Here is a 22,123-nt window from a genome sequence, read left to right as displayed (position 1 = left end):
ATAGTTTAGAGATGCTTAGTTTTGAGTGTCTCTTTATTTCATGTTGTAGTGCTTAATCCTTTTATTTGCTTGTGATGTAAATTTGTCTAAATGTGAGGGGTTTTTTTCCCTTTTGACTCCCCAGGTGGCCCAGAACATTGGCAGGCATCACAGCATACCTGCTGTGTACACGTTACTCTGCTGGCAGTGGGATATATCCTGGCAACTCCCAAGATGAGAGAAGAGCCTGGCGCAGATGCGACAGGGGAGGGTACTGGGCAGATGAGGACTACTCCAGGTGCCAGTATGCAAATGATGTGACTCGAGTTCTGTATATGTTCAATCAGGTAATTTGTGCATTTCTGTAAAACCAAATTATGAAAATCTAATTAATGAAAATAAAAACTCAGAAGACCCTTTGTCTTCTCCAAGCTGGAAATACCAGTGGTCTAAATAGGTTATGGTGGACACATGCCTGTGAGTACAATACTGAAACTTGTAGGTTTAGGTTAAAAGCTTGGTTTAGTATCTGTTTTGAATGCCCTAGATTGAAAGTGCAAGGAAGATTTTATTCTTTGTACTTATCTAAAGCATAAGAGAATGGCTTGTCATGATTATTTTTGTCAGCTGGATGCCCTGTTCTGCCCACATGCTATAGAGTAACAAGGCAGGCTTAATGAGAACAGCTCTTTTCATTATAGTGGTAGAGAGTAGTCAAACTCTCCTCTGCCTTTGTTACTGTAAACCTTTTGTAGATTTGATGTGATTGATAAGGGTTAACTAATGAAAGTAGTAAGTAAGAACTAGGCTTCTTTATGTGGTAGTACTTACCAGGTTGAAGAGAGCATTCTAGAATTTAAATTGTAGCTATGAAACAAAATTTTTCAGCTACAAGTTCCTTTTGATGTTTATGTAGTTAATGCACTCTTCCACAAATGCTGTTCTGTAGCAGTGTACCCATCCTTGTCTGTGTAGGTGCTCTGTTGGAAATTACTCCATAAAGCTTTGAACTGTTGGTTTAAGCTTGTTTTCCAACTTGTGCAGTCAGAACACTGGTCTGCATGCAAGAGGTGAAACCATGGAAATATGAGTTTGTTTTTGGTGTGGTGTTTTGGAGTTTGGTGGTGGGTTTTTTGTTTGTTTTTTATTAATAATGCTTGGTCACTGGATGATGATGTTGGTAGCACCACTTAAGTTTAATATGGGGCCGTGGTGCTTGTCTGAGCCCAGGGTAGGATTTCTACATGTTGTGTGGGTTTGGAGTGTTCCAGTTCATCTCACAATCTTTTAGGAAAACTTCACACTACCTATCTGAATCACCTCAGCCCCCAGCTGTGACAATCAGATCCAAACTGGTATTTTCCTCTTTGGGATGCCTTAGATTTATATACACAGTGACATCTTGATGTCCAGTTGTTTGGGCTAACTCCAGTTTGAGGCAAAAGATTTGTACTGCCTATTGTGTAAGATGGGCTGACTTGCTCCCTCTGTGTTCAGGTACTTAATAATGCTGACACAGCTTTCTGTTCTCCTTCTCTGGTTCCCTGAGGACCCCTGAGCACTGGCCAACAAAGATTGCAGGGGTGAGAAGGGAAAAAAAAAAAAAGGGAATGCCTGTTCTGGCCCAACAAAAACTTAAAGGTTGACATAACTATTTGCTTTTCTGCTTTATATTCTTAGCACTAGAGGTGCATGCCTTGGCTTGGTCACATGAAACAGGTTTGAGGGCTCAAATGTTCTTTCTTATTGACTGGTTAACAGGAGAGAGGTGATGCTGGGATCACTTCGTCCTTTTCTGGGACACAGAAAGGTTGAGTGTTAGTTTAAATAGAGCTTCAGTGCTCCTAGTTTGCTTTTTCCTCACCTGGGAATTCACATTTTTCTGCAAGGTGTGTGACAACTCAATGCCACTCCTGCCTATTTACCATAGCCCAGATGCTCAAGAGCATAGAAAACGTAAGGTTGTTTTAACTGCTTCTGGTTAGCCAGCATTTTTCAGGTTGTGGAAAAATGCTGCCAGCGTTGTGTTAGGAAGTTTAAAGTGTAAGCATCAGACTGCTATCTTCAGAAAAGCAGAAGAATAATTTTCATATGTGAAGTAGATAACCTCCTATTATCTACTCAAAAATAAATGTAAACAGGTATTCTATGCAGAACTTCTTTTAAAAGGAGAAGGGAAATGTTTTGGGTTTGGGAGTTGTTTTTACTTACAAAAATTGCCTTCTTTTTATGTGTAGTAGGCCTGGAAATTTTAGCAGTATTCTGCACAGAAGTTTCTTGTCTCTGAGACTAATGTTAAATGTAATCATGTTACAAGCATGTTTATAGCCTTTGAACAAAGGTAGTTGAGCTGTTTTGAACATCAAAACTTTGCCAAACATTTTAAAATCAAATAAAGATTCACATGTAAAATAAAATGAAACCTTTATAACATTCTACAAGAGCATTCATATTCTGCTGTTCTTGTTTGTGTATTGAACAAGTACAGTTTTAGGTGACAAGAAATTCATGATTAAAGAAAAAGTTCAAAGAAATCATGAAGAGTGTCTGAATTTAAAGGTTGACTTTGTTCAGTATGTGTTATGACTTTGAACTTTATTTTCACTTTAAATATATAACTTTCAGCAAATTCACAAAAAAATTAACTTCCATTACTCACATTGGAATTTATGTACAAGTGCTAAGACTGGCAAGGACAAATATATAGTTGTGCTTAGGTGGCACTTTTCAAATTCAGTAGGGCAGACTAGATATCTCCACGCCAAAAACCAAAGAGAGAGCCTCTGTAGTTTAGATTATCATGGATAAACAGCATCTGAACATGAGCTGATAACATTAGCACAGCTTTCCAGTATACTATGTGAAATTTCCCGGTTTTGGTTCCTGCTGGCTCAGACATGTGGATGTTGTGTATTATTTAGTGAAGAATTTTCCAGCATGGGGTTTGTTTCAGGAGTGAAATCATGACCTTTGTCATAGTGAGATCTGTCTTGTTTTTTTGTGTGTGTATGCCATTCCAAATGTTTCCTATAATTACAGAATTGAGAGTGAATGCTGTGGCAGTGGTTTGTTTGAATTGGTTTTGGCTTCTCTTGCTATATTTAAAGAGCTTTGTGTTGTCATGCCTTGGCTTTGGTGAAAATGAAAATAAGCAGTTGACAATACTATTTTGGGGGATTTTTTTCCTTTTTTTGGTGTAATACCTCTCTCCCTTCTAGGACAAACAGCACAAATCCCAGTTGCTGGCTGCCAGTACAAACAGTAGTTCTCTGGCTTGTAGGAAATGTTTTTGCTTACAGATAAGGTTGTGGTCCTTAGCTACTCAAAATACTGTGAGCCCTCTTGGAGTTGTTCTCCTCTTTGGATCAATGCTTATTTATTAATTGGTGAAGTGTTGTCTCTGTCTTGTTCTTTTTCAAATGCTCATGTTTGTTCTCTATTTAGATGCCTCTCAACCTCACTAATGCAGTGGCAACAGCAAGACAGCTCTTGGCTTACACAGTTGAAGCAGCAAATTTTTCTGATAAGATGGATGTTATTTTTGTGGCTGAGATGATAGAGAAATTTGGAAGATTTGCTGAAAAATATAAAGAGGTAACTGGATAATTTGCCATCACTTTAAAGATAACTGAAGTGTTTGTCCTTAAGTATTCTGAGCAGTGAAATCTTCCCAACACTAGATGCAGGCACTGAGTTAGTGGATTGTCAGATTCTATTCCATGTTTTTGTTTGTTTAGTAGGTCCCTGAAGTTGCTGACCCATGGTCACAGACTTTGCATTCGCGCTGAGATGATCCAGCATTCACTGGACCTGTATGTGAGTAACACCTCTGGTCAGCACTGGAGCAGGGAGATAGGTACAGTAAGTCTGTTTTTATTTAATATGGAGTGGGTCACACAGGTTTTCATTGCTATGTTCTTATCTAAAAACAAATAATGAAAGCCTCAGAGATCCTCTCAATAATGAATAAAACAAGACTTATCTTCTCCCCTTCTACTGTGATAGACTGTCTTTATTCAATATTGAGCCATATCTCTAAGGTTTTCAGGACTCCTCTGTCTTGCAGGATATAAGATAAGACATTAAAACAAAATCTTAGAGAACGCTCATTTTTGGGGAGAAAAATGCAAGTAGTTGAATAGTCCCACCAGTGGGTAGAAACTCTCTGTTTCACTGCTGAACAGAGGTTATATTGATCTCACTGTACAGTGCATGTTGGGAAGTTGGAGACCACAATGCCTCGAGTTTAAACTCGTGCATAAAAAAAAGCCAAATTTTCCCTGTCCACCCTCCACCAAACCATAAATGCTGGTTCTACATCCTTTGCAGAACTCCTTAGAGGATTTTCATCTTAGACAGTGGGTTTTTTTCTCAGTGGATTTGTTTCGAAGTCAGTCTGTGATTTGCTGGTATATTTAAAGAACATGAGTACAATTTCATGTGAAAATTTTAGTAGCTGTTGAGGCTTGGTTTCTTCTCAGGTTGTTACTCTATGAACTTGTTCTTGACCCTGTTTTTCATATTGATTTAGTCGTACCATCCTCCTTTTCATTTCCTAGTTTGTGCTAAAGGGGCTGTTTAAAAGATTAGTACAGTAAATAACAAATTATTAGCACTTTCGTATCAGAAGCAACAAGACAATTGTTCAGAAAGTTCTTAGCAGATTGTCTTAATTTAGAATACAGCAGGAAAAACTTGCTCATAACTCGATAAGTAGGAGGAAGAATAATGTGTAATGTATTTTAAAAGCATGACACAACTTTAATTCTGCAAATTGTGCTGTTTTATTCTAAAGTCACTGTGTGTTGATGTGTAAAACTTGTTGCCATTTCTCAAGTAATAATGAGTCATGACAAATACTTTCAGTTAATTTAACTTTGTTGTTGAAGATTTAATGAATGGACTGCAGCCTGCAAATGCTACTTAAGGAATTTACAAGAATTTTTACTGATTGAAAATTATGTTCCTCAGAGATCCAGTTCTCAAAATAAAAAATACTTTTTCATTCCAATTCTTGCCTTTATATTTAAAGATTTTTAAAGAGAAGAGCAAATTACTCTGTTCTCTTCTTGTTAGTAATATTGGGGAAAAAAAATGGGAAGCCTGCATAGTAAAGGAGATACCTTCCTCACCTTACCCTTTGTCTCTTCAAGCTGAAAATTCCAGTCCTTAAATTTAGGCGCTGTCAATTGCATTTTGGTCAATTCAACTAAAAATTATGCTCATCTTTGCTTTTGGTCCAGTATTTGTCACTGCTCCTTAAATGTGAAAATCTTGCATAGGTCAATGTTGTCAATGTTGCTCATTATTTTTGGTAGAGTGGCCTAAATAAGTAAGTTCCCTTTATCATTTGTTTTTCATACAGAAGGCAGGGTAAGGACTGTGAACTTCAAAACAATATAATTGATGGTTTGAAAGCAGCACTGGTACCTATGGATATTTGCTGTCTCTCTCATGTAAATCTGTGACCTAAAACAGGTCATGCAAATTTGAAGGCAAACAAGAAAGCAATTTTAAAAAAGTTTGACTTGCTAAAAGGAAGCAAAACAGATGGGTTGTATGCTAATTTTTGCCTGTTTTCTCTTTTCCTATTATCTTCTGTTATACATGCAAACTGTATTATAGTTGATTTATAGTTTTGGTTTCCAAGTTGATTGTAAATGGTCCTCTTAAGCAGTTAGTACAGTAGAAGGTGGAGTATTGCACCATTTCCTTTTAATAAAATATTTATCATGGGTTTTTTCCTGAGTACTATATAAACAGACACATTCTATTGGCACTACATTTTTCTTCAGTGGGAGTAAGTGTCAAAGTCAAAGTTTTTCAGTATCAACGTGATGAGGTGATTGAAATAGGAGCAACCATTTTCTTTGTGCTTTTTGTGCTGCCAGCTCACTTTGTGTTTTCTGATGATGACCCCACCTGCTGAATGCTTTCACACCTATAAAAGTGTCTTACTTCTCTTCCATGTTAGCTTGGCGACGTCATGGTGGACATAGCAAGTAATATTATGTTGGCTGATGAACGTGTTCTGTGGATGGCACAAAGGGAAGCCAAGGCTTGCACCAGAATTGTACAGTGTCTACAGAAAATCGCTATGTATCGGCTTGCAAACGGAGCTCAAGTTTATTCTACTGTAAGCATGAATTTATTTATTTATTTAGAGGAGGTTTTGCTCACTCTTGAATTTGAATAGCTTTTTATTTTTCTTAATAAATGCTGGCATTATCTGAAATGCCTACTATTTCTGAAGGGAGTAGAGCAATACTCTGAAAAGATTTATACCTGCCAGATAACTGAGATGCTTTTCTGGATGTGTTTTTCTGTGAAGACAGAGAATCCCTTTTAGATTCTATTCTTTATTATCCTGTCTGTGGTGTGTAAAATCATTTCATGTTTGATTTTTGTTGTTACAGTATTCTCCAAATATTGCTCTTGAGGCCTATGTAATAAAGGCTGCTGGATTCACTGGGATGACTTGCACCGTATTTCAGAAAGTGGCTACATCAGACCGTACAGGACTCAGTGATTATGGGAGAAGAGACCCAGATGGAAATCTAGATAAACAACTAAGCTTTAAGTGCAATGTTTCAAACACACTGTCAAGCCTGGCTTTAAAGGTGGGATGCTCTTTGTTTCCCTACTGACTTCGCAATTATATATATGAATAATTTGGCAAGCAAGTTTATTGTTACTATTTTCTAAGTTTAAATTAGCTTTTTTGTGTAATCCAAAATGACTGTGAGAAGAATTAAAGGGGTAAAGGATAATAAAGCTTGATTATAAAATAGTTGTTTTAATGGACACAGATTTTAATGAGTAGGTGTGGTTTTCTTCATTCTAACTTTGTAAGTTGAAAGATCCTTTCTGACTTTTTCATAAGTATGGAAATTGAGACGCTTCCTAGTTTGTAATAATACATCTTTATTTTTCTGTACTTTCACCTTAATTACATATTAAATCAAATATTAGCAATGTCCTTAAAAATGTGAAATATTCTGCTCGGAGTAATACTGTCATTAAGCATGAAGTAGAAGATGGACCTGATAGTTTTGTGTGTGCATCTGCACACACACACACTCACCTACATGTATTACATCTCTGTATGGGTGTGTATGAAATGGAAACACTTCCTCATATTCCATAAAAGTATTTTTTTCACTTATATTCCCCAACTTACCAGTTTGTTTTTAGCACTTAATTTGCTTGAATGTCACTGCAGGATGTATATTACAATTTATGCTTGTCTAATTCTATGAAATTATATGCACGCTTCTCACTCAAGTAGTATTTATACACAAGTCAAACCACCCTGTTTGTACACAGCATTTTGTTTTGAATGATACTAGTGCACAATTGCAGCATTTCTCTCTGCTTGTGTTGGTTGCTGCTTCTAGTTGCTTATACTCTAGTCTCGAAAAACTCTCGTAATACTTTACTGATACCAACTTTAACTTTAGTCTCTGTAAGTTACCATAAAGCAACCGCAGAATCTTTTTTTGTTTTAAAAAATGTTTTAAGGCTTTAATAACCTGATAAAGCTATTTTATCCTGGATTACTTGAAAACACTGTCAAATAGGTTGGTCATGATGCATAGTCTGCTAAATGCATTAATCTCTGACTCTGTACATATAGAGGAATTGCTAATTTAATCTCTGTAAAGAACATAATTTTCTCGTTTGAACTTTAAAAATCTGTTTGTTTCTAGAACACAATTGTAGAAGCCTCTATCCAGTTGCCAGCTTCTCTTTTCACCCAAAAACAAAAAAGAGAAATCAGACCAGCAGATGAATCTGTCTACAAGCTTCAGCTTATTGCATTTCGCAATGGAAAGCTTTTCCCAGCAACAGGAAATTCAACAAATCTGGCTGACGATGGGAAACGTCGCACAGTTGTGACTCCAGTTATTCTTACCAAGATAGGTTTGTTTTTATTATTACTTTTTTATGATCTTTAGCAAACAATTTTGATTCCCTTATTTTGATTAAAGTGTTAGTTTCATGCTGAGAAATGTACGTGCCAATACGTTTTGTTTGTAACAGATGGATTAAATGTAGCCAGTCCCCACGTTCCTATCAACGTGACGCTGCGGCGCATTGCACACGGAGCAGATGCTGTTGCAGCTCAGTGGGACTTCGACCTCCTGAACGGACAAGGGGGATGGAAATCTGATGGCTGTCGCATCCTTCTGTCTGATGAAAATATTACCACCATTCAGTGCTACTCCCTCAGCAACTATGCTGTGTTAATGGTATGACGCTTGGGAATTTAATTTCTTTCTGGAACTTAAAAATGTTTCAAAATACAATTTTGCTGTGGTTTTTTGAGTTAAGGAAAACAAGCATTTCCACCCTCCATTTCACATAAAACTAGACATAATGAATAGATCTTTAGTTTTTGCTTTTGTTGATGTAAACGTTGACGTTAGATGAGGTTTAAGCAGAAATCTATTAAAGTGTAATTAATTGGGTAATAAATAATTAATGAACAACTGGATATGCTAGGAAGAAAAGAATTTTCATATGCAAAGTTTTATATTATAGGAAGACATTTTAATTAGTTACTTAATCAAATTTAGGAACTTTCATGAACTTTAGTCTGTGAATGACAGGCTATCTTCAACTGTTACTGCTCTTTTTTTAAACTACCTGTGTTAGATTTGTTGACTTTGTCAGTTGACCAGGAGTGTTTCCCAGGTATTTTTTCTGTGATGCATAACCAAAGACAGTTATTGCACTCCAAATTAATTGTTAATTCACTAGTATCTAGGTCTGTTAACAGAAGACATCAGTGGAAATGAAAAAAAGATCAAAACACTTAGTAGCTATGAAAAATATTTATAAAATACTGCTGAAAAATAGTATCCAAAATCTAGTCTAAGCATATTGATATCAATAAAATGGTGAACCACTTCTGAAGCATGGTGAAGAGACACTTTCTTTTAGTGCTCCTCACTTGGGAAGCTAAATTTCTTCTTTGTCTCTTCTCAGAATTCTTAATTTTAGAGTCTGGCCTGGGAAACTTCCCTTTTTATAGATGGTGACTGCTACCCTGCTCATCAGTAATCCCTACAGACGCTAAATTATAAAATGTGATACATAAATAAGATGGACTGGTAGTGAAATATTATGAGATGTAGGAAATGCTGTTAAATGTAAATTTGGCATGGGTTTTGTGGCAGTTAATGTGTTCCATGTGGAACTAAATATATCTTTTATGTAGTCATACATGGAAGAAGGAGCACTCTTTTATGATGATCAGTGGATTAGAAGATGATATTTTTCTTTAGCAACTCAGATTTTTAAAAATCTTCCTCAGAAGAGAATTAAATGGTAATTACCAGGCTAAACTTACATAAAATTGATTTACATGCCAGGCTTTTTAAAAGAGCTCAAAGAGAGCAACTTTTCTATTTACCTTTGAGGGTAGTGTTTTAAATTACTTTAAACTTCTGCAATCAAGTAAACTTCTACAAGTAGTGCTCCTTTCTTTGATATTTTTAAAATATATAATAATCTCCTAAAATTTTGCAGCATCTGTTAAAACAGAAATAAAATTCATTTGTATGTATAATATGCATGTAAAGAGAGATTATGCTTTAAATTGGTCACATTTCTGTCACCTGGAGGAAGAAAAATGAAAAGCATGCTCAGTCTGCTTCTATGAAGACTAGTTCTGAATTAACACATGGTAAGATTATATGATTATCCTCTTGTGAATTGTAGAGGGAACTGTTAACAATCAGAAATCAAGTTAGAGAAAGGGGCAGCTTTCTCCTTTTTCTGTCAGTAGCTCTTGTTGTATACTCGCTCAAAACTGGTATTCTTTAAATATTAAGCACTTTGCAAAACGTTAGGCTGTAGAGACTGGAGAGGAGGGGCCTAGAATAACACTCACCTGACAGATGTTCTTTGCACACAGATAATACACTGCAGAAACTCTGGATGTCTCTGTGCTGCTAAAAACGCTTTTCATAATGCCTATCCATATATTAACCAAAAAAGCCATAATAGCCTATTTACTTTCTAGACTCCCATCATGTTGTGCAAGTCTGGCTTCTGACTCGGGCTCAGAGGAAGTTCTTTTGGGTTGAGTTTTAAAAGTTTGCTCTTTAATCCAGCAGTTGTCATTAACATCAAATATGTGAAATAGCAAAGGCAGGAGGGACCTGAACATGGTGGTTCATCATCCTGGCTTGGATGGTGAATGACTTAACCAGAGCTATTTCACTCTATTTTATTCTACTTTACTTTAGTACATACATGTGTAGAAGAAAGGAATTTGTAGTGTACTGACCCTCTTCATACATTTCAGAATGTGAAGTCCTCTGATAAGGAAACACATCACTGAGTGCCTGGTTTTCTGATCTAATGATTTAGGAAGATGCAGTTGTAACACTTTGTATTTATTTGGAGATTATCTTCACCACTGTTTAATAATAGAAGATATAAGCAGAAGGCTCAGCTGAAAACTCATTATAGACTGAAGAGAAGGAAAAAACCCAGCAATAGTGCTTGAGAAGAAACAAGAGTTCTGCTAATTAACTATAAACTCCCCAGTATTCTTAATGCCATCTCTACTATTACTGTCATTCTTTTTTACTCAGTAATTATTTAGGATCAGTTTAACTCAGAAATAACATTATTTACTCCCCTTACTCTTTTTACTAGATGAAAAATGTTAGTGGAATGGATAAAGAATTCCTTTGATTTATTCCATTGGTTATTGGGTCAAGGCCTCAGCTATCTAGGCAAGGCATATACTGAGTTTCCTCACATGTTTTATAAGATTATTGGAAGTCTTGCGATTTTGTAGCTCTCATTCTTGAAATTCACACCAATACAAACCTGGCACCAGTCTGGAAGCAGCAAGCAGAATTGCCCTGTAGTTTGTGTTGCCTGGTACTCCTGGGCTAGGTGTGACTAAACGTTTGCTCATGCTTGTAACAGCAGTGAGTTCTCAAGGATCCCCAGCTGCATAGCAACCAGGCCATGGGTAGTGTTGAAATCAGATGACACTGGCTCCCTGAGGCATAAATTCTTATGGTCCTTTGCCAGGTGCCAAAGTAAACCAAATAGATAAGAATCAAACTGACAACTTGATTAAATTAGTTTGAAATGAGGTTGTTGAGTTAGTTAGGAATAACGAATTTATATTCTGATGAAAGAACAATTGAAGGTATGGTGAAGAGACTGTTGACTCTAATTTAATTCAAAAACTCTTTTTCTGTCCATGAAATCAGATTACTGATCTTAGGCTTAAAAATGTCACTGCTTTTTCTCAAAACTGACTGAAACTTCTTCCCAGTCTTTTACTGTTCTTTCTTATGCAAAGTTTTTTCTCCTTTTCTTCAGGAGATTTTTGAACTTTGCCAACTCCAGAAGCTTAAGAGTAACTTACTCAGAATCATAAGGGAGAGATTTTTCTGTATCCTGTCCATTCAAAAAATTACTTTTAATGGATTTTTTTTCCCACTAATCATAGCTAAGTAAATTTAATGTATTTTTGCTGGGGACTACAGTTTCTTTTGAGTTGTCATGTCATGTCTGCGTCCCCTCCCCACTGCTGGAACTCTAGTAAATTATAACTGCTTCCAAACAGAATTATTTCTTCTTCTGAGTAAACTAAACTCTGGGCAGATACAGAAAATTTAATTGGTGCTATGAAGCTGTTGAATTCTCTTAGAATTACCAACTATCTATTCTGGTCAAACAGTAATCATAGAATAACAGTCTGGTAGGAACATCTGGTGCCGTTTGGTCCAGTTAACCTGCTCAAAGTTTGACTGCTTTTAAAGTCAAATCTTATTGCTCTAGATCACATTCAGTCAATCTTTTAATATCTCCAGGGACACAGGCTCTCTGGGCAGTATGTGACCACTTCAGAATTTTTCTCCTGTGTCTAATCAGAATTTTCTGTGTTGCTGGTAGTGTCAGTTTCCTTTCATTAGCGGATGGTTCAGCTCCAAGAAGAGTTTGAAAGAGTTTGACTTGGTCTTCTTTATACCATCCCAGTAGGTAGTTTAATACAATAATGAGATTTCTCCCCTCTTCCTTTTCTTCTTAAAGATAAAAGACCTCATCTTCAGCCTCAGACAGTGTATGCTGCAGGATACACTGCTAGTGTCCTGGTGATCTGTTAGACTTGCTCCATCCAGTATGTCAGTGTCTTTCTCGTGCTGGGGAGCCTCAAACTGCAGCTTCTGCAGGGTGGTCTCTCAGCAGAAGGAAAGGATCAGCTCACCCACTTGCTGTGTCAGTGCTCACACAGCAAAGGGTGGCCTTGGGCTACAGGTGACATTGCTGACTTGTGGTTGGCTTTTGTCTACCACTAACTCAGGTTGTTTTCTAAGCAGTCCTCTGATTTCATGTGCATGGGGTCATTCCATTCCAGATACAGATCTTTTAACATTTTCCTGTCTGTGATGTTCTTTGGGCTGGTAAAGAAGATAATCAGAACTGAAACACACAGTTATTCCACATCTTTACATAGAAATATTTTAAGATGAAGAAAATTGTGTGTTTCTTTAAGCTGCTGACCTCTGTGTATCTTCAAAAATATATGAAGTTGAACTGCTCTATAAGAATTGTGACTGCATTTATAAAGGTCAGCCAGAATAGCAGATAATTACAGAAGAAACCCAGAAATAACAAATAAATAATTGAAGAGTTATTTTGGGGCTGGTGGGAAAGGAAAGAAGACATTTCATCTGGAAGGCGTTTACTTCTTGTAAAGTTCTTTACTTTTTGTGTTCCCTTTGTCATTGCCTCACCCTCAAAAAATAGATACAGTGGACTAATGTTTTTTTTGTTTTTGTTGTCAGGACTTGACTGGAGCTGAGTTATATACACAGCCAGCTGACCTTCTGCATCCAGTAATTTATGCCACTGCCATGGTTTTGCTGATGTGCTTGTTGATGATCATGGTCAGTTACATATACCATCACAGGTAGGAATCAAAATTACCAGACTAGGAAAATGAGTTTGATCCGCTTAGGACTACCTTTTCTATTTTTAAGAGCATGATATAGTAATATGCTTTTAGTGTTTTTTTCCTCATAAAATTTATTGATGCAAACTAACAGTTATGCAAGTAGCTATTTTGTCTTTCTTGAGTATGATAATTTAGCTGTCATAACCATGTCTCTCCTTTAATTCTTCATTTTGCTTCATGAATTATAAAAGAGAAGGCCATTCAATAATAATGATAGAATTTAACAAACTGTTCAGCCTTTTACATTTCTGTTGATGTGAAAGCTTGAATCCTAAAATTTTTAACTCGAGCCCCAAATAGATGTATAAAGTTGGTAATAGGTGGGTGTTTTAATTTAAGATTGTATTTGATTACAAAGTATGTGGTAGTCAAACAATCATTAAGAAGAATTATATGTTGTTTATCACAAGAGTATCTAGCTAGTTTCTGAAAACAGTATTGTAACTGTGCTTTATATTGTCTAATTTGTTTCTTTTAACAGTGTGATCAGGATCAGTGTTAAAAGCTGGCATATGTTAGTTAACTTGAGCTTTCATATTTTCCTGACGTGTGTGGTGTTTATTGGAGGCATAACTCAGACCAGGAATGCCAGTATTTGTCAAGCAGTAAGTAAAACTCTGTTACTGGTTTTGTACTCTTATATATGAGTATGCCCTCCTTGCCACTTACAGAACTCTAATGCTGCATAGGCATTCATCAAAATATAAAATCTAGAAAAAAAATGTTTTGTTTTAAGTCATCTAGTCCAACACCCCTGCATAAGGATGGACATCTTCAAGTAGATCAGATTGCTCAGAGCCCCATCCAACCTGACCTGCAATATTTCCAGAGATTGGGCATCTAATGCCTCTCTGAGCAACCTGTGCCTGTGTTTTGCCAGTCTCATTGTAAAAACCTAACTTTCTTATATCTAATATAAATCAGCAGTCTTTAATTTTAAAGTCATTCCTCCTATCACTACATACCCTTGTAAAATGTGCAACAGATATTTTTTCCCAAAATGCTACCACAGAAATTAAGTTTTATTCGTTATTTCTGTTTTTAAGACTGACTTACTTTGAAATTATTTTATAGGCCTGTATGTAGCCTTTACAGGCCATGTGAGATCTAATTTTCACAGGTATTAAAATACCTATTTCCATTTGCTCAGTAAAACTGAAGGGGGGAGGGGAGAGAAGTGCTTCAAGCCTCCATGCTTTATTGAAACTCCTTCTTTTTAATGATTTGCCCTTCAAAAATTTGGCCATCTCAATTCAGTTGCAGTGTTTCAGTATAACAGTTCCTGCTTTCAAAAAATGTTATTGAAATTTTAATTTTTTTTATCCAGTGTTTGCAAAAATTTTCAAGTCCCTCACCATAATATTCCATAATGGTTTTTATTTGAATTTACTGGAGTTATTACACTGACGGTTCAAAGTGTTGCAGTAAAATATGTCCCTGAACTTTCTCCTATGTGTGTGTGCGCACACACACACACACGTACATCTTTTTTTCATACCTTCCTGGAGACAGAAATCCTCCAGAAGAAACCTTGTGATACAGATAGGCTGTTTAAAAGTTGTGTGTTTTTACTGGTGACTGAAAAAGGCAAAAAACCCACTTCTAGTCAGCTTAATTGGACCTAAGTGTTGCCCCTTCTTCGTGCACGTGCTGTCATGGCAATGTTGGCTTGTGAATAAGGCAGCAGAGGATAAGGAGATTCCACTGTGAAGCAGACTGCATTCATGTTGGGGCAGGTTAAATATCTAATGCACTCTCTTTATCTTTGCATTTTGTTAAAATTGCTGCTGAGTGTTGGCTGGCTGTGTTTTGCCATCTGCTCTATACTTATCACAGTATCACGAGTTTGCTGTTCTCTTGCTTGTTTCAATTTGAATGATATCTGTAACACAGGACATTTTAAATTAAGTCTTTTGTAAAATACAGTTTCCTAAAGTGTATGATTGATATGTACACTTCTGAAAGTCTTTTTCTCCTGTTACTAAGTTTTAAAGGTTTGCATTACATATTTTTGTTATTTTAAACTATGATAACTTGATTTTTTTTAATACTATGACAATCATTTGATAGAGTGGTTGTATAAAATAAGAGGGTTTTTTTCTCTTGAATTGAGCTTTTGAAAATTTCAGGTTTGTGGCGAGTTGTGAGTTTAATGAATTCTGTATTAACTTAGTAGAAAGGAAATATTTAGGGGTTAATTCTTTTTTTGTCGTCTGTTTTTGTTTTAAGGTTGGGATAATTCTCCATTATTCCACTCTTGCAACAGTACTGTGGCTGGGAGTGACATCTCGTAATATTTACAAGCAGGTAACCAAAAAAGCAAAAAGGTGTCAAGATCCTGATGAGCCACCTCCTCCACCCAGGCCAATGCTGAGGTGAGTTTTTTGTTTCTGTGGCTCCTTATTTCCCAGGTTATATACATTTATATTCTGACCAGAAAATGTAAAAATTCGATCCCCTTGTGTTTTCTCCAGGTCTGTAAAGTTCCCTAGATTTTTTTTGTTCCTCGGTGTTATGTTAAGGAGGATGAGCTGAAAGACTGTTGCTGTTAGTGTATTACAGATGCAATGCTGAGTTGCTGATTGGGAAATTAAAAATCAGAAGTGTTTCAGCATCACCACTGAAGGTTTGTTTAGGACTTTAGATAGCAACACAACCCATTAAATTGTCAGAAGAAAGAATATGTAGAGCTGTTAACACAATTTAACACTGCAATTTAAGTAAATACAGTTAAATGTATTTTCCAAAGATTGTTTACAAAATTATTTGAAAAATAGGAGTGTCACTTATTGTCAAACGAAAATAGTGTTTTTAGTGTGATGTTCCTCCTAAAATTTTCATTTCTGAAATCCCAGAAATGAGACAAACTAATTCTCTGTTAAATTCACATATGTGCAATGCTCTTATTAGAAAATACTGATGTACTTTGTTCGTGTTGCCTCCTCAGCTTCTGGATGTTAATTAAAAACTGCTACTGTGAAATCCTCCACAAGGTGGCAGAAGTTGATTAACTTTGATTAGTCACAGGCAAATATTTAAAGAACTTGATTTTGAAAGTACAGAGACTGCAGAAAAACAGAAGTGCTTTTCTGATTCTTTTCAATAACCTTTTCTATGCTACATACAAGCATTTTATATCCCTTATTACTTATTATGAAGTTTCTGCTTTGGAAAACATGGCAGTAAAATTACCAACCTCACAGGCTCAGCTCTGAATAGACATGAACATGCCATTTTAGGTGTGAGCACCTCATTTCTGACAGTGGCAGTAGCTCTGGAGGCAAGTATCCAAGAGAAAAATGGAGCAAACAGGTTTTATATTTCTCAGACTTTCTCAGTGTCCAGCTTCCTGCAGATCAGGAATTTCCTCAGTTGGACAGATATGTGATGTCTTTGTACAGACAAAGGCTGTAGAAGGATTATTTTTTTCTGCTGTCTTTTAAGCTTAGGTTCAAAATAAAACTGCCATTAATGTAGTACTTGTACAAATAAAGATTTGTTTGTCTGACCAGCTCCTGATTACTGCATCAAGATATAGAATAGACCAATGTCAGAATCTGATCTTTGTAGGATTCATCAAGTAAATAATAAATTGAGTGTATCTTGATTTCCAAAAAATTCATAATTTCCTTTAGACTGTTATTTTGTGTCTCAAGCAAGACAAGAGTAATTTCAGGTGAATTGTCAGAAATGCAGTGGAAAAGTCCAGGACCACCCTAATAGGTGTCCCCTATTGATAAAAACTAAATGGTCACCTGCATGTCACAGTAAGAGTTTTCACTTTTGTGTTCTGATGTGAATTTGAGCTGGATTAGTATAAGCTGCAGGACTGAGTGCTGTTAATTTGACTGCTGATCAATAATTATTGATCTGCCGCTAATGAGTGCAATGTGAATTCATACAAATCAGAATGAAAAGTGAGATATTCCAACAACATAGGCCCTTTTTCTTGAAAGTGTACAGTTTTCATCAATACCACCACAGGGAAGCAGGAAGTATATACTATAAAATTAGATAATCCATTAAAAATTTTAAAAAACCAAAACCAGCCTGCCATCAGCTGAACCCCTGCACCCAAAAAAATTTCACCTAACAGTGTATAAAATATTAGGCAGATTCATCTGTGGAACACAGGACATACCACTTAGTATTTTTATTCTAAGCTTCCTTTTTCTTTTCTAGCAGTTTACAACTTCTGACTGAGTGCTTTTGCTTCTTCCTTCTAACACTGTATACTTTTGTTCAGTCTCTGCTAGTGGGAGGTGGGAGTGAGCAGCTTTGAGAGAGAGGCAGCTTATTGCATGAGGAGAAAAACTGTAGTGAGGAAGACTTAGAAAACAATTGATACTGCCAAAGCCCAAACCTGATTCACCCTCTTTAGTTTCATGAAGAGCTTGTATTTTTCCCAAATCCTGGAAAGCTCTAATTTCCCTCATGGTGACTTAAAATCCATTTCACTTAAGCAGCTGCTGATAAATTTGTTTTATTTTTTAGGTTCTACCTTATTGGTGGAGGGATCCCTATCATAGTTTGTGGAATAACAGCTGCAGCAAACATCCGAAATTATGGCAGCAGACCTAATGCACCTTAGTAAGTACCCTATAAGTGAGAGCTTTGTCCTCATATTTATTAGGCTTGCTTTTTTTTTGAATGCTTGTTGCAATTAATTCTGATTCTTCCTGAAAACATAACACAGACAAGATCATGTCAATGAACTGAAAAAGCATAAGTGCCTTGTGCGAGATGTTAATTTATTCTTTGGTTTGTTTCTTTTGCAGTTGCTGGATGGCTTGGGAACCTAGCTTAGGAGCATTTTATGGACCTGCTAGTTTTATAATTTTCATAAACTGCATGTATTTCCTGAGTATATTCATCCAACTAAAGCGTCACCCTGAACGCAAATACGAGCTGAAGGAGGCTGTTGAGGAGCAGCAGCGTCTGGCCACCAACGAGCACGGGGAACTGGCGCATCAGGATTCCTTGTCAGTGTCCCTGGTGTCCACATCTGCTCTGGAGAATGAACACAGTTTTCCAGCACAGCTTCTGGGAGTGGGCCTTACTTTGGTTTTGTATGTTACGCTGTGGATCTTTGGAGCTCTGTCCATCTCCTTATATTATCCTATGGACCTGATCTTCAGCTGTTTTTTTGGGGTGACATGTTTAAGCCTCAGTGCCTTTCTTATGGTGCACCATTGCATCAACAGGGAAGATGTCAGGCATGCTTGGATAACAACGTGCTGCCCAGGAAGGAGTACATATTCAGTGCAAGTAAATGTGCCACCCTCCAGTTCCAGTGGAACCAACGGAGAGGCCCCAAAATGCACCAACAGTAGTGCAGAATCCTCATGCACAAATAAAAGTGCCTCAAGCCTAAAAAATTCGTCTCAAGGTTGTAAACTAACTAACTTACAAGCTGCAGCAGCTCAGTGCCACCCTACTTCTCTGCCGTTGAACACAGGTCCTCAACTTGATAACAGTCTGACTGAGCATTCAGTAGATAATGATATCAAAATGCATGTAGCTCCATTAGAGGTGCAGTTCCGGACAAACGGACACCCCAGCCGGCACCATAAGAACCGGAGCAAGGGCCATCGTGCCAGCAGGCTCGCAGTGCTGAGGGAATACGCCTACGACGTTCCCACGAGTGTGGAAGGAAGTGTGCAAAATGGCTTACCCAAAACGCGCCAGAGCAACAGCGAAGGGCACTCCAGGAGCAGAAGGGCCTATCTGGCATACAGGGAACGTCAGTATAACCAGTCCCAGCAAGAAAGCAGTGATGCTTGCAGTACACTTCCAAAAAGTAGCAGAAATACAGAGAAAACAATAGCTACCAACAACAAAAAAGATATTCTGAGGAAACCAATAGCAGCCGAACTTGAAAACCAACAAAAATCTTATGGCTTAAATTTAGCCGTCCAGAATGGGCCACTGAAAAGCAGTGGACAGGATGGACCTTTGCTCACTGCAGACAGTACTGGTAATATTAGAACTGGGTTATGGAAACACGAAACTACTGTGTAGCATTATAATTCTTTGTGGGATGAATCCATATAAACTGTGATTACACATTCCTAAAGCTATTAACACTTTGAAAGACTGTTTACAGACTGTAGGTACTTAATGCAGGGAGGGAACAAAGATAATATGCCAAGCAAAAAATGTTATGCAAAATTACCTTTGCTGTTGTTACAAAGATGAACTCTTGCTTGGTATTTTGTGAAATTTTTTTGAAGTGTCAGTCTTGAGAGATGCAAAACACAACTTTGTACGTTTTTTTTACCTGTAACCCTGCAGATGTGTCCACAACACATTTCAAATTTGTATTTAATGTATAATAAATAGTATTTTCCCCAGCAGCCCAAAGTTGCACTTTTTTGTTGGGTATTTAAAATACTACTGCAGTGACTGTGGTATTGATTTTACTGTTTCATTTTCTAAAACTTACGAGCTTCCATTACCAAGCAAGTACTGAAGTTACAGTTTTCTACACTCAGATTGTTGACACCTCAGTGTAAACAAGATAATATTTTATATCATTCTGCTGCTGTGATCAATTTGAATTGTAGTTGCAGGGTGGTGCTTGAGGTTGTACCTGTTTCCAGCATTTATACCCATTTTGTTAAAGCTATGTGTATTAAACAGCAAAAATGCTTCTGTATAATTGAGTACTGATACCACAACTCAGCCTTTAAACAGCAAATGGAATTGGGTTGTATATGCTTGGTTAGTTGGGTACCCACTTCAGACTTGCCACTTTTGGGTGTTTTAGTTAAGTGTATCTGAGTCATGATACAGATCTAACATTGTCCCTACTCAAATGCCGTGTTAAATACTGTGTTAAATAATTTATAAACTTGTTCAGATATGTTTAATTACTGCTTGCCAGATTTATTGCAGCCTCTAGTAGTCTGACAGTGTGAACTAATTTTCAATTAGTTTGTACAAACCTCTGCAGTAGGACAGTGTGGTTAGAGTTTGGGCTCTATTTTTACTTCTTGTGGGTAGTTAGCATTTTAGAATTCTTTCAGGAACATTTTGACAAGTCTATGACTCAGTTTTCATTGCTATTCTATTTTCCTGGTTTCAAGAGAGGTAGCTTTTTGCTTGTATCCAACCTTACAGCTACCAAAATGATAGATTCTCAGAAAAATAAGCTTGTGGGTATTACCAAAGAAAATAATTTTAACTAGATATAAAAATATATAATATCTGTGTTAAATCTATTTGATAAGATATCGACATATCTTAGATAACTGACTGTTTTGTAATTGCTGTTTGGGTTGTTATTTGCTACAGGTGGGTTCCTTTTGGTGGCAAAAAAGTAATTTTGCACCTAGAAGTCAAAACCAGCAACTTGATCCTATTCCATTCCAAATGCTGCAAGTCAAGAAAACTGAACTGCAGACAGTAAGGGCATGTGCTAAGAGAAACAATCATCTCTTGAGATTAATTTATATATTACACAGCTAGGAGCAATTCACAGTCTGTAGCTCAAACTTGCATGCTCTTACAGTATATTTAATCAGGTGTCAGTACTGTGGTTTTTTATAGTAACAAATGTATGTACTCATGCAAATAATTTAACCCTACATTTTATCTTTAAAATTATAGTGCTGGAAAATTGTAATTCATGTATACATGAAAGATATTAAAACAGTCCATAGATTATTTATTATCTGAACAAGGTATATGATAGGGACTTAGGGTAGGATCAGTTATCCTTTAGAATCTGCTTTCCCATTGCTTTTAGCACTCCTTTTCATAGGTTTGCTTGGATCCAAACATCAGTTTAGTATTTCTTGAAACCCACCTTAAAAATGAATTCTATGTGTAATAATTCTGCATAGCTTGATAGTTTGCCCTGTTTTGATGAGATAAAAAGGCATTTCTCATAGTACCTAATAAACTCTGCCTAGCTTTGGTACAGACAGGGTCATTAATGTAAAATATTTCTTAAATCATCACTCTGATAAACTCTAATGAACATGCTTAGTTCACTCATTGCTATATATATAGCTTTTCATCTAACAAGTGCTTTGGCTCAGATGATAAGACATTGTTCTCTGATACAGTCTTGACAAACACAATGATACTCTCATCTGCTGTATTTTTCATCTGGGCATCCTGTTTCAGTGTCTCACCACCCTTAGAGTAAACAATATCTTCCTAATGCATAACCTGAATTTTCCCTCTTCCAATTTGTGCCCCTTACACCTTGTCTTGTCACTACAATTCCTGATAAAGTGTTCCTCTCTGACTTCCCTGTATGCCCCTTCAGATCTGGAAGGTGATGAAGTTTACACAGAATTTTCTGTCTTTCTGCCTCATGTTAATTGTTAAATGCATGCTATTGACTTGACATATGGTCTCATTTGCACCTTAATTTGGACAAAGGCATCTTTTGTTAATTGGATCTCACCCATTATCAGAACACCTTCAATGCTAATAATTTAAGCTTTGTGTAGGTTAAGAAATACTTCAGATGTTGGAAGAAACAATGATTTTTTATTAAGTTCTTTCATTTTTACTTAATTGCCTTTTGACCGCTGCTCTGTTAGCACTGTGCTGCTTGCCGAAGCTGTTGATGTGTTGTATTGCTGCCTTTTCACATCCCTGAGCAAAGTGAAGTGTTGATTTTATAGGACAATATCCAGCTTTTAGAGAGCGTAATAGCATAGACTTCAGTGAGAAGAACTGTTCTCCTTGGAGTTCAAGATTAACATAAAACATGAAAAAAGCATCTAATTTAAATGAACACACTGTATTTTTAATCTTTGCTTTCAAAAAAGGGGAACTTGTTGTGTTGTAGGAGTTTGGTTTTAGTTTAAGTGAGGTTTAGATAAATTTGCTTCCCAGATTGGTTGAATATGGACATTTGGGAAGATGGAGGAGGAAATTATGTGGGGAATGAATGTATGCAAATGTACAATTTATTTTATAGAGAACAGTCAAGTTTTGAAAACTTAGGTTGTAGGTATGACAAGCCCATGAACATCTCAGCTGAAACTTGCCTCTGTGTAAGAGAATGGCAGTCCTTGGCTGGAGGTGAGGAGAGCAGCCATCTGCCTGCTCCACTCACCTGGCCACTTCTGAAAAGCCTCCACAGAGCTCACAGCAGCTTCTCTGCTGGCTGAGGTTGTGGCTCCCCCA

At 36.8% G+C, this 22,123-nt stretch overlaps 1 protein-coding gene across 1 annotated transcript in view; it reads left to right on the top strand.

Annotated features, from left to right (window-relative positions):
• The window catches only part of ADGRA3 (adhesion G protein-coupled receptor A3), a 53,532-nt gene extending 34,203 nt beyond the window's left edge, over positions 1-19,329 (top strand). The window contains exons 9-19 of the mRNA XM_005484975.2: positions 125-326; positions 3,424-3,573; positions 5,954-6,115; positions 6,396-6,599; positions 7,689-7,902; positions 8,023-8,231; positions 12,804-12,928; positions 13,455-13,578; positions 15,203-15,348; positions 17,468-17,563; positions 17,752-19,329. Of these exons, the coding sequence (XP_005485032.1) occupies positions 125-326; positions 3,424-3,573; positions 5,954-6,115; positions 6,396-6,599; positions 7,689-7,902; positions 8,023-8,231; positions 12,804-12,928; positions 13,455-13,578; positions 15,203-15,348; positions 17,468-17,563; positions 17,752-18,994 (2,875 nt within the window). The 3' untranslated portion in view covers positions 18,995-19,329. The remainder of the gene's footprint in view (positions 1-124; positions 327-3,423; positions 3,574-5,953; positions 6,116-6,395; positions 6,600-7,688; positions 7,903-8,022; positions 8,232-12,803; positions 12,929-13,454; positions 13,579-15,202; positions 15,349-17,467; positions 17,564-17,751) is intronic.
• The last annotated feature ends 2,794 nt before the right edge of the window (positions 19,330-22,123 follow it).

Source organism: Zonotrichia albicollis, chromosome 5 (genome assembly GCF_047830755.1).
Source record: "Zonotrichia albicollis isolate bZonAlb1 chromosome 5, bZonAlb1.hap1, whole genome shotgun sequence".
NCBI lineage: Eukaryota > Metazoa > Chordata > Aves > Passeriformes > Passerellidae > Zonotrichia > Zonotrichia albicollis.
This window is presented reverse-complemented; position numbering and strand designations above follow the sequence as displayed.